The 15,621-nt window shown below is 34.8% G+C and overlaps 1 protein-coding gene and 1 long non-coding RNA gene across 3 annotated transcripts in view; both read right to left on the bottom strand.

The window, feature by feature from the left end:
* Positions 1 to 15,621, bottom strand: part of LOC127877222 (exosome complex component RRP43-like) — a 32,025-nt gene that overhangs the window by 7,740 nt on the left and 8,664 nt on the right. The window contains exons 2-7 of one of the 2 annotated variants that reach the window (XM_052422900.1): positions 13,557 to 13,593; positions 8,196 to 8,259; positions 7,845 to 7,918; positions 6,501 to 6,546; positions 2,122 to 2,227; positions 928 to 973 (exon numbers count right to left, since the gene is read on the bottom strand). In XM_052422900.1, coding sequence (XP_052278860.1) covers positions 928 to 973; positions 2,122 to 2,227; positions 6,501 to 6,546; positions 7,845 to 7,918; positions 8,196 to 8,259; positions 13,557 to 13,593 — 373 coding nt within the window. Of the gene's footprint in view, positions 1 to 927; positions 974 to 2,121; positions 2,228 to 6,500; positions 6,547 to 7,844; positions 7,919 to 8,195; positions 8,260 to 13,556; positions 13,614 to 15,621 lie in introns of those variants that run through there. The other variant, XM_052422899.1, reaches the window with a different exon arrangement.
* LOC127877224 (uncharacterized) lies at positions 8,907 to 11,491 on the bottom strand. Its single transcript, XR_008048291.1, has 3 exons — positions 11,200 to 11,491; positions 10,865 to 11,039; positions 8,907 to 10,471 (listed from the first exon to the last, which is right to left on the bottom strand). It is a non-coding gene; the product is annotated as an uncharacterized LOC127877224 (long non-coding RNA).

Genomic DNA, 15,621 nt, shown 5'->3' with positions numbered 1-15,621 from the left:
CCCACGCATGCAGCATATCATCAAGAAAAGAAGCAGATATTTCATAGAAATTCTCACATAAACATGTCACCATGCAGTTGCTTACATTGATTTAATGATAGCAATCATTTTGCATACAGAAGTAGTAATATTAACAATAGAAGTTTGTGACTCTTGTAAGACTGGTAGTCCTAATGTCAATATGCTATATGGGCAATTGTTTAGAGCCTTTCAGTACCACTTGCCTGTGACCTCAACGTTTCACCCTTTGACCTTAAAAGGTGTATTTTCTTTCCTTCAAAAAAAACAACAAGCGGATCGGTAAGGAAGTTGATGTACATATATAATAGGTATATGAGCCGCGCTGCGAAAAGGGGATTAAATTAATGAGTGTAAAGTGTCGTTCCAGCCTAAACTGGATTTTCATCAAGAACAGTCTTCCTTGATATGAATTCTTTTTTTTAAGCGGAAAGTGTCGTCTCTGATAAGCCTGCACGGGCTGCACAGGTTTTTCTGAGACAACACTTTACGCATATGCATTAAACCCCCTTTTGCAATATATATATTGACCTTTGATCTCTTGACCTCAAAAACGATAGGTTCTTTTTTTTCTCACATGAAACATTCCTATCACTTGAATGATCTTATGTGAAAGTGTTCTGTAGATACTAGACTTGTATGGAAACAAAATGGAATGACAGACTGACAAACAGGTTCATAGCGATATACCTCCACTTTTTTTAAGGGGGGTATAATTATTTTGTGTTTGACTTCTCCTTTTTATATCCCTTGAATTTCATTATAGTTTCCTATAAAGCATATTATTTACGTTTGTGCTTGTATTAGTATATCTCTGAGCTGAAAATAAATTTTGAATTTCAAATTTTTATTCAAAACAGGGATAACTTTCAGACTAACTGAACGTAAAAGACATCGCATCAAGCATACCTTTCCAGGCAAAATGCAGAGTTCTTCTAAATCCAAACATTTTGAGCTGTGGAATACAAAAAAACAGTTGTTAATTAACAATTCCGCTAGTTATAATTAATACACAAAAACATCATGGCAAAGAATGGTAGCAAAATATGTATAACATGATTGACATACATTCTAGCAAGGCACATTGTACAGAAGTTGCAAGAAGAAGATCTGGTGAGAAGTAAACACAGTTTAAGTACAAAGTACAATTCCAACATGACAATGGTGAAAACGACCAATTTGAGATAACTTAAGGGCAATCATCAACTGGACTGGTTATCAAACTTACCTGAGATATCACACATGTATTACAAACATTTTGCTGAAGTTTGGTGAAGATAAGATGATAACTGTTTTCTTTTCATTTTAGATATAGATCTACCAGAATACTAGCCCTACAATTTTTAGCAAGATTTGGCTAAAATTTTAACTTGGCTCGGATTTTAACTCACACTAACATTTTCATGAAGTTGGATTTAAATTGGAAAAAAACTGTAAAGAAACAAATGTGATCCACAAGCAGACTAACAGGCATAGGAATCCAATATACTGTGTAATGTTTGACAGTAGATGGCAGACATAACAATATACTTACTTAAGTATCACTTGATTGGTAAACACTGAGGTATATACACTTACTGCTGTAGCACTTGATTGGTGAACACAATCAAGTATACACTTACTAGTGTATCACTTGATTGGTGATCACACTAAGGTGTACACTTACTGCTGGATCACTTGATTGGTGAACACACTGAGGTATACACTGAGGGATGTGTCACTTGATAAATGAACACAATGAGGTATACACTTACTGGTGTATCACTTATTTGGTGAACACACTGAGGTATACACTTACTGGTGTATTACTTCATTGCTGAACACACTCAGGTATACACATATTTGTGTATAACTTTGGTTAACACACTCAGGTATACACTTACTGGTGTATCACTTGATTGGAGAACACACTGAGGTATACACTTACTGATGCATCACTTGATTGGTGAACACACTGACGTAAACACTTACTGGTGCATCACTTGATAGGTGTTCACTCTGAGATATATACTTACTGCTGTATCACTTGATTTGTGAACACACTCATATGCACACATACTGCTGTATCACTTGATGTGTGAACACAATGAGGTATACACTTACTGCTGTATCACTTGGTTGGTGAACACACTCAGGTACTGGGCCTGATCACCTGGGGGTCCAGGCCTGAAGGTAGAACAACACATGGGACCCAGCTCCACATTGGGCACTGAAAACATTTAATAGACCATGCTTGTAACTAAGCCACTCACCTGAGATTTAAAGAAACTGACCTGTTCTTTGCAGCCCAAGTTGTCATTAAAACAAATGTTCTGACCAACTTTCATGAAGTGTAACTTTTAGAGTTTTAACAAGGTTTTACTATAGCCATATAAGGATAAATTTCCCGCTTCCTGGCAGCCACATTTTTCAACAGACCGCAATCATTTTTGAACACATCCAAGATATCATTGGAATAAATGTTCTGACCAAGTTTCATGAAGATTGGACAATAAATGTGACTTTTAGAGTTTTAATAAGTTTTCATTATAGCCATATCAAGAACAAGGGACAAAATTGTCACAAAACCAGGTTTTCATTGTGAAAAAAAATTTGATAAAGGGAGAAAACTCAAACTGAACTTTTGAAATGAACAAACAAAATTAACCCCATTTGTAAGTTTGTTTTTTAAAAAAATCTATTTTTAGTCGTGGCGACCTTGACATTGGAGATATTGACGTGATTCTTTCGAGCGACACACCGTCCCATGATGGTGAACAAATGTGCCAAATGATTTTAAAATCTCACAATGAATGACATAGTTATGGCCAGGACAAGCTCATTTATGGCCATTTTTGACCTTTGAACTCAAAGTGTGACCTTGACCTTGGAGATACCGACGTAATTATTTCGCGCGACACACCGTCCAATGATGGTGAACAAATGTGCCAAATGATTTTAAAATCTGACAATGAACGACATAGTTATGGCTCGGACAAGCTCATTTATGGCCATTTTTGACCTTTGAACTCAAAGTGTGACCTTGACCTTGGAGATACCGACGTAATTATTTCGCGCGACACACTGTCCAATGATGGTGAACAAATGTGCCAAATGATTTTAAAATCTGACAATGAACGACATAATTATGGCCCGGACAAGCTTGTTCCGCCAGCCAGCCCGCCAGCCAGCCCGCCAGCCAGCCAGCCAGCCAGCCAGCCAGCCAGCTGGCTGGCGGGCTGGCGGAACAAGCCTGGTTAAACCTGGTTAAAAATGACCTGCACCCTGATGGCCATGTTTTTCAACCAACTGGAACCATTTTCGAACTTGTCCAAGATATCATTGGGGAAAATCTTCTGACCAAGTTTCATGAAGACCAGACAATAAATGTGGCCTCTTGAGTGTTAACAAGGCTTTACTATAGCCATATATAGCCATATAAGGAAAAATGCCCAGCCCCCTTGTGCCCAAGTTTTTCAACCAACCGAAACAATTTTCAAACTCATCTAAGATATCATTGGGAAAAATCTATTGACCAAGTTTCATGATGATTGGACATTCAATGTGGCCTCTAGAGTGTTAACAAGGTTTTACTAAAGCCGTAATTATTATATGCCCAGCCCCCTGGCGACCATATTTTTCAACCAACTGGAACCATTTTCGAACTAGCCCAAGATATCATTGAGACAAATCTACTGATCAAATTTCATGCAGATCGGACAATAAATGTGGCCTCTAGATTTTCAACAAGGTTTTACATAAGCCATATAAGAAAAACAAGAGGGCCTGAAAGGTCGCTCACCTCAGATACAATGGAACTGACCTGCTCAGTGCAGCCCCAAGATATAAGAACAAATGTTCTGACCAAGTTTCATGATGAGTGAACTTAAGAGTGCTAACAATGTTTTACTATGGCCATATTAAGATAAATTCCCCGACCCATGACAGCCATGCTTTTCAACAGACCGGAAATATTTTTGAACTGATCAAAGATATCCTTAAAACAAATGTTCTGACCACGTGTTATGAAGATTGGACAATAAATGTGACAAATTTTAAAGTGTTAACAAGGTTTTACTATAGCCATATAAGGAAAAATGTTCTGCCCCATGTTTTTCTACCAACCATTTTCGAACTCGTCCAAGATATCAGGACACATGTTCTGACCCAGTTTCATGAAGATCAGACAATGAATGTGGACTTTAATGTGTTAACAAAGTTTTACTATAGCCATCTATAGCCATATAAGGAAAAATGCTCCGCCACAAGGCAGCCATGTTTTCCAAGAAACTGAAATCATTTTTTAACTTGTCCAAGATATGATTGGGACAAATCTTCTGACTGGAGTTTCATAATGATCAGACAATAAATGTGGCCTCTAGAGTGTTAACAAGGTTTAACTTTAGCCATATTAGGAAAATGCCCTGCCCCCTGGCGGCCATGTTTTTCAACCAACCAGAATCATTTTCGAACTTGTTCAAGATATTATTGGGATGAATCTTCTGACCAAGTTTCATGAAGAATGTGTTTTAAGAATTTCGTAAACACAAACGTTCGCCATTTTTTTTTAAATGTACAGGAAGTTGGTTTATCGGAGCTACTCGGCTTTATGAGGAAAGCCGATTCAAATGTATTCCTTGTATCAAAGCTTATGCCGAGTAATTACGATTGCAAATAATTGGGACTGAACATGTGTCAATCATGTGTTCAATATCAACGCATCGGTCAGAGCTCTTAACAGTTAACTCCACCTTCGTTCTCAGGAAAAGATTCAAAAGGCGGAGCTATGCATGTGCTATTTCACGGTTGATTGAGCATGTTGAATAAGACAAAGGAAGCCAATGTTATCGGCCAGAAAGTGTTGTTTTATGGCTTTTTTCCTTTGATTACATCAAACTGACGATAAATGGGCAATCAAGTTTGTCACTTAACGATCAACAGATTTTTGAATTATATAACCATGTGGTCGCTAAATTGAATATTCTTCAATTACCTTGAGTCGATCAGTTAAGGAAACAACTAAAATATTTTCTGAATTAATTCAAATGATGCCGCAATAAACGATGTACCTTTAAAGATTTATTTCATTCCCATTCAACCCATGTCAAAATTAATTTTTTACAGCGTGTTTAGCCACGAAAGGCCGATTGTTCCATACACACATACACAAATAACGTACATTACGCGCGTTGTTTACCTTGAGTCGAGAGGTCACATCCGAAAAGCAAAAGTACTCGATTGCAATAGGCAGGAGGTCAACAAAACTTCGAAAATTCGATTTGCTGAACAAATTTAGAGAAACTGAAAGATTAATTTAACTTTTTTCATAACTTCTATTTACTGTTTAACAAGTTTCTGTTTTATCGGTCGATCTTCTTTTGAGCAACATTGACACGAAAAAGTGCTCAAGAGTTGAAAAAGAAATAACGTTCCCAATTTGTTCAAATAAAATGTTGGCATATATATGATACTATTAAAAGATTAAAAAAAATTATCATCCAATCGGGACAGGGTTTACCCACTGAACGTGTGTATATAGTCATGTAACCTATTTTCGCGACGCGTGCACAGACTGTTCCATGCAACATTTTCAGGGAATTGTGAAAAATAAAATATTGTTCATTAAAATAAATCAAGTGTTGAGTTTTAACTACGGCTGTGGTCTGCAATTTATGTGCAAGTTTAATGAAGAGTACTGAAAAAATGCACGAAATATGCATACATTTGGATTATTTTAGTTGAAGTAAGATTTTTAAATACAATTAAACTTGTTTTTCCTTATTTTAGTCGTGTCTGTAATTATTTTCAAGCAAAGTAATATGAGTAAAACAAAATACCCCGAGCACATGCGTGTGACGTCATCACGAGAGCCGCGTTCTTAATGTAAACAAAATGATCGAATTAGGTTATGCTCGAAATAAGGGAATCCTTCGATATTTGGGCATCAAAATACTCGAATATCAGTGGTCGCTGGTCGCGTAAGACAAAAGTCACTTAATACAATGTTAAAATAGAGTGAAAACACTCTGGAGGAATACAAAGTGGTTGCAGAAGACAAAGGTCGCTTAATTCAAGTGGTTGCATTCACAAGATTAACTGTACGTTATAAACAAGAGCAGCGCATAACGGTAGCCACGCTCAGCTGCAGGTGCATTTTTTAAGAAATGAAAGCTTGTCAGAATTTATTTACTTTTTTTTTTTTTAGAGGTCACAGTGACCTTGACCTTCGACCCAAATATGGGTGTGGCATGTAGAACTCATCAAGGTGAAGATACATATGAAGTTTCAAAATTGTAGGTGGAAGCACTTTGATTTTAGAGCCAATGTTTAAAACCTTAACAAAATGTTAAGGTTTTTAGCACGACGCGGACGGCGGACACGACGATGGACACGACACGACGAGCTGGCTATGACAATACCTCGGGTTTTCTCTGAAAACAGCCGAGCTTATAACATCAAAAGAACATTCACATGCAAAGATGTACCAATATAAGAAACATTACCTATGTAACCCTTCTTGGGACTTTCTGTTTTTGGAGCAGCTATTTCCTGAAAGAGACACAAACAAAAGCTGATTCATCTCATCTTGCATGATATTTAGCGAATAACATTTTAACACAGACAATATTCATGTTTTGTCTTTTATCATGAACTCAACATAATTTCTAACATTGCCCATTAACATTATTCAATTTTTTATCTATTAATATTTACAGGTTCAGATTTGCAGCAGCATGATTACAAACATATTCAGTGTTTTAATTGGGTCAAAGTTAGGTCCAAAATTCAGCTCCATTCCCAATCTCAAAAAGAGTTCATATAATTCGCCCTATTGGTGCAAAAAGGAACCATTGGACATTAAAGTTTAATGTCATATGGTACCTTTTTGCACTTATGTGGCAAATTATCTTACCCAACGACTGCATACAATTTCCAAATAAAGGTTTCCAAAATGAGTATTCATAAATTTCAACATTCATTTACTTGATTTTACTTTAAAGGTCTGTAAGTTTAACCTAAGCCAATATGATGTTAAAAACAATAGTTAGTCCAAATTTATTGGTATTTTCCAGCAAAAAAACTTAAGTTTAATTTCCCAATTTTTGTCAAAAATGTCTTGATTTTTTTCCCATCCAAAGGCCTCAGCCCCATTCCCAAAATGGTGCTACAATGCTGATACATGTATGTATGTGTTTCCAATACATGTATTTTGAAATCTTGTCTGTGTATAACAATTAGAAATAGTGGATTATCAAGCTTATGAATTAGACAATAAAACAAGTTTCTTTATAATTGTTTGTATTAATTTTTGGCATGAGGAGGATCTGTTTCAACTTTTCAGGTCAAACAATTAATGACATCACCTTATTCAGTGATGTTCCTTCTTTATAAATAACCCGTACAAAAGTGCTTTCCCAATTAAGAAAAATTGAAAGTCCCAATACCTACATGTAAAAAATTCTCAAAAGGAAGAAATTGTTTTGTTAATTCTGTTAAGTATATTATCTGCAAATAAACAAATAAAATGAGCACTAAAAATTTCACACCAAAATGCATGTAAATGAATATTTGAATAGGCCTGGGCAATTAATTCCATGCAATTTAAAAGACCCATAATTCCCATTCTGAAGATTTAACAATGTGAAAGTAATAAATGTCAGGTTTTTTTGCGCTAATTTACCCCAGGTATGGTACGGTTCTTTTCCCCAAATCAATTAAAATGATTTTTGTGAATTTTGGTCTAGCAATATCTGACAATCTTTTCTCTAATCCCCCTTTGTCTACATGGACTATAAGTGATGGGAAGTGTATATATATTTATAATTGTGTTAACTTGTATCTCATACCGCTTTTACGCCACAAATCACTGATGTGGTGCCAAGTTTTACAAGGGCTGAACCTTCAGCAGTTCCAATACAACCTGTAAAAATAGCAACATGTTAATAATTTAATCAATAACCTGTAACTTGCATAAAATACTTAAGCTTACAATAATCAAAGACAACATGACAGTTGATTAATGATTAAAATGAAATCAAATGACGGATTTAGGCTGACAATTACAGATTTTAGACTTTGGTAAAATAGCCGCATGGTTATGATGTAAGTCTACAAGATTAAAATGATTCAACTTTTTTTTAAAGATATGCTTATTATAAACTTATGTAGTACACAAAATGTCAAGAGGAATACAACACCTATGTTCAGAACTGTTGGACGAAATTCTTCCAAACTTCTTTCATCAGGTCTGACATCATTTTGCTAAAATCATAAATGAAAAATAGTTGAAATCAATGATATGTAAGTTGTTAACTTAATTTTACACCTTATGAAAACATGAATATGCAAATAATTCCTTATTGCTTCCTATGAACTACAGAGAGACTATTAAACAATTAAACAAACAGCTAAATCATTGAAAACATTTCCTATTCAGATACATGATAATGGTATGCACACAATTCAATTCCAAGCAGCTGGTAACCACTTTCAGTCAAAACCTGATACTTAGCATATTCACAGGAGAGTGATTTGTTAGTTCCTTAGCATTTTCTTGTCTTGTGATAACATAATAAATTTTGTGTTAACTTGTGTCAATCATTTTGTTGAATTTATGAACATAGGTTCACAAAAGTACAATAAATGCATTTAACAATATCTCAAGGTCACTGCCATTTATCAAGTTTATGAATGCATATAAAACAAGCAAATTCGTGGAATCAATATCCACCGCAAAACATTCTATTTTATTTTATGGATAGTTGCAAATCCCTTGATGTATTATATAATAAAACAAAAAGAAGAGTAGGGTAATTGTTTTTATATAAATTATAATATAAGGCAATTATCTTCATTTATATACATCCATGAAGCATCGTGTTGAAATTTTGCATCATGAATTCTGAGATATAGCCCTGCCCTTGTCAAAAAAGTGGGCAAAACCCGGTTTTAATCCGTGTTAAAACCGTGTTAAACCCTGCGGTATTGGCACCGGGTTAAAGCGTGTCTTTTAAACACACTTTTTGCTTACCGACTTGGTTTTTTGTAGGTAAAACCTGGATTTCACTCACATAAACCAACACGCTTATACCTTCTTATACCAACTAAAACTAACTTAAACCAACTTAAGTGGGTTAAAAGTGAGTGTGTTTTCCTTCTCTTTGTTGGCTTTTAAACCCGCTTCTACACATCAAGTCGGTTTTTCCTGTTCTAAAGCGAGTGAAAAGTGGGTTTTTGTTTGAGCGTTAAGTGAGCTAAATGTGTGCTTTTCACAGATTAAGCGCAGTTTAAACTTACTTTAAAACCGTCTTATACCAACTTAAGTTGGTTAAAGTGAGTGTGTTTTCCTTCTTTATGTTGGCTTTTAAACCTGCTTCTTCATATCAAGTCGGTTTTTCCTGTTCTTAAGCGAGTTAGAAGTGGGGATTTGTTTGAGTGTTAAGTGAGCTAAATGTGTGCTTAACTCAGATTAAACGCAGTTAAAACACGCTTTAAAACCGAGTTTTACCAACTTAAGTTGGTTAAAAGATAGTGTGTTTTCCTTCTTTATGTTGGCTTTTACACCCGCTTCTACACATCAAGTCGGTTTTTCCTGTTGTAAGCGAGTTTAAAGTGGGTTTTTATTTGAGCATTAAGTGAGCTAAATGTGTGTTTTTCACAGATTAAACGCAGTTAAAACTAGCTTTAAAACCTGTTAAATGCTCAGTAAAAACCCACTTTTCACCCACTTGAAAACTGAACAACTTTATTATGAACAAAAATATCATAAATTATATTCTAATTACTTTTTTAAACGCTAAAACATAAAACTTTACATATATATCCATATACACAACATGATAAAACTATTTTGACAGACATGGCATTGTTATAATAAAATATAATAGTGTTATAACATAACATTGAACACAAAGAAAGAACTGAAAAAAGTAAGATTGTATGGAATAAATACAAACAAGAGATGTGTTGGTCAGAAACACAATGCCCCCTACTGCGCCGCTTTGAAATAAAATTTCTATTTATCATTTGGCAGGTATAGAAATTTTCTCTCTTTGCTTATTACTTACATTGGATTTTGACCTCTGACCTTGAAGGATGAACGTGACCTTGCACCACTCAAAATGTGCAGCTCAATGAGATACACATGCATGCTAAATATCAAGTTGCTTTCTTCAATATTGAAAAAGTTATGACCAATGCTAAGTTTTCGGACGGAAAGACAGACAGATTAAGGATCAGACAGATCAACTGCTATATGAGACCCTACCGGGAGCATAAAAATAAGTTAATGTTGTTGAAACAGGTGCAAATCTATATAACAAAGTGAAAACAATGGTTAAATAATCATTTTAACAGCACATTTTATTTACAAAGACTTCAGTCTAGTTGTTCATCAGCCGCAGATGCCTTAAACAACCTCTCATCTTTTCTTCAACATCAACCAGAGGCTTGTCAACGGTTTTGGCTATGACATCTGAAAAAATATAATAGACTATTCATTTTAAAAACATGCAAAAAAACAACAAAATCTGATCTTAAATAGAAAATACTCTAGCCAGAAAAAGAGGTTAAATATTTGCATATTAAGGAAGTCAACACAAATGGGTTTATTACCGATTGTCCTGGAGACAGTGACTAGAGACACGGACAAAGTTTTTCAATCCCTGTCTTCATGAATAAAAAAAAACCTATTGTTAACTGTCACTTGGATTATAAAAACTCCCCCTTTTCACAAAATTTAATGATGTAATATAATGATCATTTATGCGACTGTAAACAGTAAGTGATCTGAAAAATATTTGTAGAATGTGTATTTAATTTCTATATGGTTAACTGGTACTTCAAATTTTTATGATGAAGAAAATACCAATGATTGCATTTCTCTCAGCAGCGGGGAGGCTTGGTCTTGGTGATCCAGTTGTAGTTGTTGCTCCCTTCATGGAGCAAGTCACAAGCTGGTGGAAAGTGAATAGTCGGCACATGGCCTGTGCGATGGCCATCACCTCCCTGGTTTCATGCTGGATTTCAGCTTAAATGATACTCTGGAACCAAAAAAAGAAAAGGAGTTTTGACAAAATATTTACAATTGGTAATTTTCCAAAGCTTGTAATTTACTTTCATCACATTTCAAACTCTAAAAATATTTGTCACATTGGTCAGAATTGTGACGCTTTTAAAATGCAATAACCTGTATAGTTTTACCTCTCAACAAATCCAGCTTTCTTGTTCAAGGACAGGGCGAGGTTTGCCCACTTCAGTTCCCCTCAAGTTGGCCAGCTCGTGCAGGGTAAAAGCCTGGTGTAAAAGTCCATACATCAGGTAGTATGATTACCCCTTTTGCTCTTGGGGCAAGAGTTTAACCTTCAAAATTAAAATATGAGGGAAAGAAATCTGTTCAGTAATAACCAGAAATATCTATAAATAACAATAAAGATGAAAATAATCATAAAACACAACCACAATAATTCACTGTACACAACATTTACACTTTGTCATGTGTATGTTCATCTATTTTTGCATCAAATTGTGTTGTTTTTCCTTTAAGTTGCAATACATTAACTTATCAATTTACATTTCCCAGTAACAATACATAAATATAATAATGATCATAATTAATTCAGTAAACTTAATAAAAAAGGATGAAGAAATGACAATACAAACCTGTTAAAACTGTTCTTCAGTATTCCAAAAAAAAAACAGTTGAACTTCTTTTCCAACAAACTTATTGTTGATTTCCATATTGTAGTAAATACACATTGTTTTCATCACACAATACTTCATGCTGACAGTATTTCAATACATTTTACAGAACAATTATAAGTCTTAATGTTAATTTAATTTAGCTCAATTCAATTGCTGAAACCAGCTTGTTTTTCAAAAGTTGTTGTTTTCAAATAATTTCCTGTGCAAAAAATTGAACCAATCAGAAGTCTTATACCTCATTCCAGCCTTATGTCTGGGCAAACCCTATCAGTAGCCTTATCTGCCCCTGATAATCAGTACCCTGTTTAGCTCTGAATGCCTGACAGATTGTTATCTGTTTATTGTTGGTGGTGTGAAAAGGGGTGTTTTTAGGTATTGTCTTGTTATTTTGTTGACTGTTTATGTAACACAGGTCATGTTTGGCATCTTATTATTTTATTGCAAATTAAGAAAATGGATATAATGGTATCATATGAAAATATCAAAATCTTGCATAACTTATGAACACAAATTAATAGATTATTTCCAAAATAATGTTTCCAATACCATAATTATTTAAATATGCAGAAAAAGTAAATACTGTTTTAAACAAATATAAACAATCATATAAGATTGTTTTAAAAATTAAAAAAAATAAAATAATTTTAAGACATAAAGCAATCATTAGATATTGTTTATAATAAAAACAAATATAAAGAAAAAAATCTAAGCGAAAACACAAACTCTTTCATTTTCAGGTATAAAACTAAGTTTTATCATTTTTATAGTTTTTGGCAGTGATACTTGTTGTCCATCTGTGAACCTGTGATGTTCTGAAAGAGCCATTTTCATCCAATATTCACTAAAAAATTATGGGGAGCACACACATTTACAATAGGGACAATGGCAAACAAGCTGTAAAAAAGCACCTTTACAATTGACTTGTATTATATATGGCTATAAACATGAAACAAAGACCTATTTGAAGAATTATTGTTTTATTGATCAGTATTATTTATAAACAAAAGACCAACTTATTGAAAAGTGTGTTAAAGTGAGTCTTTTAGCCTGGTTTCAGCTCTCAAATTATTTACAAAAAAACCAATTTAAACTCGCTTAAACCCACTTCTGTTTAAAAAGGATCAGCTCCTGTTGTAAAAGACTCGCTTATAAAACAAAAAGACACACTTAAACACACAAAAACCAACTCATAAATAAAAAGGCTCACTTTTGACACACAAAAAACTGACTCCTTACAGAAAAAAACTCGCTTAAACACACATCTTCTTAAAATAACCAACTTTAAACTCAGTTAAGCACAGTTTAGCGCACATAAAACTCGCTTTTAATAGCAAAAACCAACTTCCTCTGAGAAAAACTCAGAATAAACACAGTTTTATGTTGGTTTAAGTGTGTTTTGGTATGAAAGTGGGTTATTTTTTTGACAAGGGTAAACAGTAAGCCATACACAAATAGCTCTTTTGTATATATATATCCAACTATGAAGTGTCATGTTGATCTTGTATAGTTTCTGAGATCTAGCCATCAAAGGTTTGAGACAGACATACGGACTGATAGACAAACTGAAGGACAACACCAATTCTATATCTCTCAGCCTTTGGCAAGGGATAAAAAAGAGCTGGCGCCTGTGATTAAAGGCAGTGCAGGTATGCCTGCAAATATTAATAATTTCCATACTCTGTGAGTCAGTATCTAGTCATTTAGGCCAACAAACTCTCACACTTCACAGTTAAATATGTTGCAATGCTCTTCAAATGACTTTAGAGCAAGCAAATTAACTAAGAATGCCACTAGATTTGTGTCTTTTTTTACTTTACCTCCATAATTTCATTGTATTACAATTAAGAGCTACTTACAATGAATTTTCTGTAGTATTCTAATGGTCTGGCAAGCCTGTCAACAAACAATGACATTTTAATGCAAAACATAGATTTATATAGTTAGTGTAAAGCATGCATATGCCAGAATTTCATGAGTACATCCTAAAAACGATCATGTGAAATTTTAATATGTAACATATATATATGAGCCGGGCGTTGTGAAAAAGGGGTTAAATGCACGTGCGTAAAGTGCAGTCCGCACAGGCTAATCAGGGACGATACTTTCCGTCTGAACTGGATTTTGCTTAACTGAGACTGCACAGGCTAATCTGGATGACACTTTACGCAGATGCATGAAACCCCCTTTTCACAGAGCATGGTCCATATATGTTGTATCATGTAAAGTAATGATTTCTTTGTCAGTCAAATGCATGTTTACAAAAAGTGGCTTCAAAATGTGCAATTTTAGGAGGGCTCAACAGTTGGAGATCTTAATCTTGTTGTTCTACAGTACAAAATACCAAAAGTTTGTTGTAATTTGTGTGCCATAATTATCCCCATGTTTTTCGGAGAAAAAGTGGGGATATTGTATTGATGTGCGTCTGTCCGTCCGTCCGTCTGTCCGTCCTGGCCACCTCCTCCTCCTACACTATTAGCACTAGAACCTTGAAACTTACATACATGGTAGCTATGTGGTACTTTGCCTGTGTTTTGCAGCAGACAATACTGGACATTGTAACAAAACAAGAAATTGCTCATAGTTTGGCCACAACATTGTCATGTATACAATGCCTACAACGGTTCTGCAACATTTGGGAGTATTTTAACATATTCTACCTTAAAGACATAAATCATGAGAATTGTTCTGATTGTTGGAACACATAAGAAATATATTCAATCTTCCTTTGACAAAATAATAAGTGTTTTTTCAGGTAACAACTGAAAAAGAACCTCCAAGTAACAACGTCTAGTACCTCTGTTCCAGACCAAGATACCTGTATACTGTACTTTCTCTAAGTTTTCGGACACTCTAAGTTTTCAGACACCCCCTTTTTGGGCCAAAATAATTATTTTTCGGGACTCTTAATGTTAGGACAAGTGCGTTTTCATCTATAATTAATGACTCTAAATATTCTGACAGTATATTTTACATCTCTATTTTACCAGATTTCGACACTGTATTCGCTTAACTTGTTACACTTCAATCATGGATTTTTACACACGTATTAAGGTCATAAAACCTGGGAGAGGCATACATGAGGGCATTGAACCACAAACTTTGCGTCATTGGGAAAACACTGCTAATCCGCAAAAATAATACACACTTTTTTACCTGCCGATTTTTTCTTCAAGTAGGGGGTGCGTATTATATACGAGTTGAGAGCAAAACAAAAAATTTCCTGCGAAAATTTTCAACTTAATCGTTGTTATTCGCTGCGCTGCAGCCATTTTGAACTACACATTACATCAAAAGGGGTCAACAGGGCTCGCGCTGTCATTCGCCATTTGTGAAAATATTGAGAATTTGGCTAAATAAAAATCTTATTTGTGAAAATGTGAAAATCTAGTAAAATTTCGTTGAAAACATCCGCCATTTATATCGGACTGGTTTTCTATATTTGTCTCTTTGTTTTAATGAAAGTGTTCACAATTTGAACAGTAAACGAAACCCAGTCTGTACCAGATTACGAGACATTGCTTGACCTTATAGTTATTGAAGTGCACATGGTAGCTGGCCAATCAACATTGAGCTCGCTTACACATGAAACGACGTTGTCAAATGAAACGTGAGAACGGGAGGAGCTATCAGATAATATTGGGTCATTCATGCGCAGACACTGTATACACATGTACTTTGAATACACAGTTAATATCGTCATCTGCCTACAAAATAGCGACCGGACGCTTAGTCGTATAAAGAGATTAGCAAATGAAAACAAGAGTTGTGTTTGTCAGACACACAATGCCCCCTATTGCACTGCTTTGAATCCATAAATTTGACCTTTGACCTTGAAGGATGACCTTGACCTTTCACCACTCAAAACGTGCAGCTCCATGAGATTCATATGCATGCCAAATATCAAGTTGCTATCTTCAATAT

Source organism: Dreissena polymorpha, chromosome 4, assembly GCF_020536995.1.
Source record: "Dreissena polymorpha isolate Duluth1 chromosome 4, UMN_Dpol_1.0, whole genome shotgun sequence".
Classification (NCBI taxonomy): domain Eukaryota; kingdom Metazoa; phylum Mollusca; class Bivalvia; order Myida; family Dreissenidae; genus Dreissena; species Dreissena polymorpha.
The sequence above is the reverse complement of the archived record's forward strand: the minus strand, read 5'-3'. Positions and strand labels throughout refer to the sequence as shown.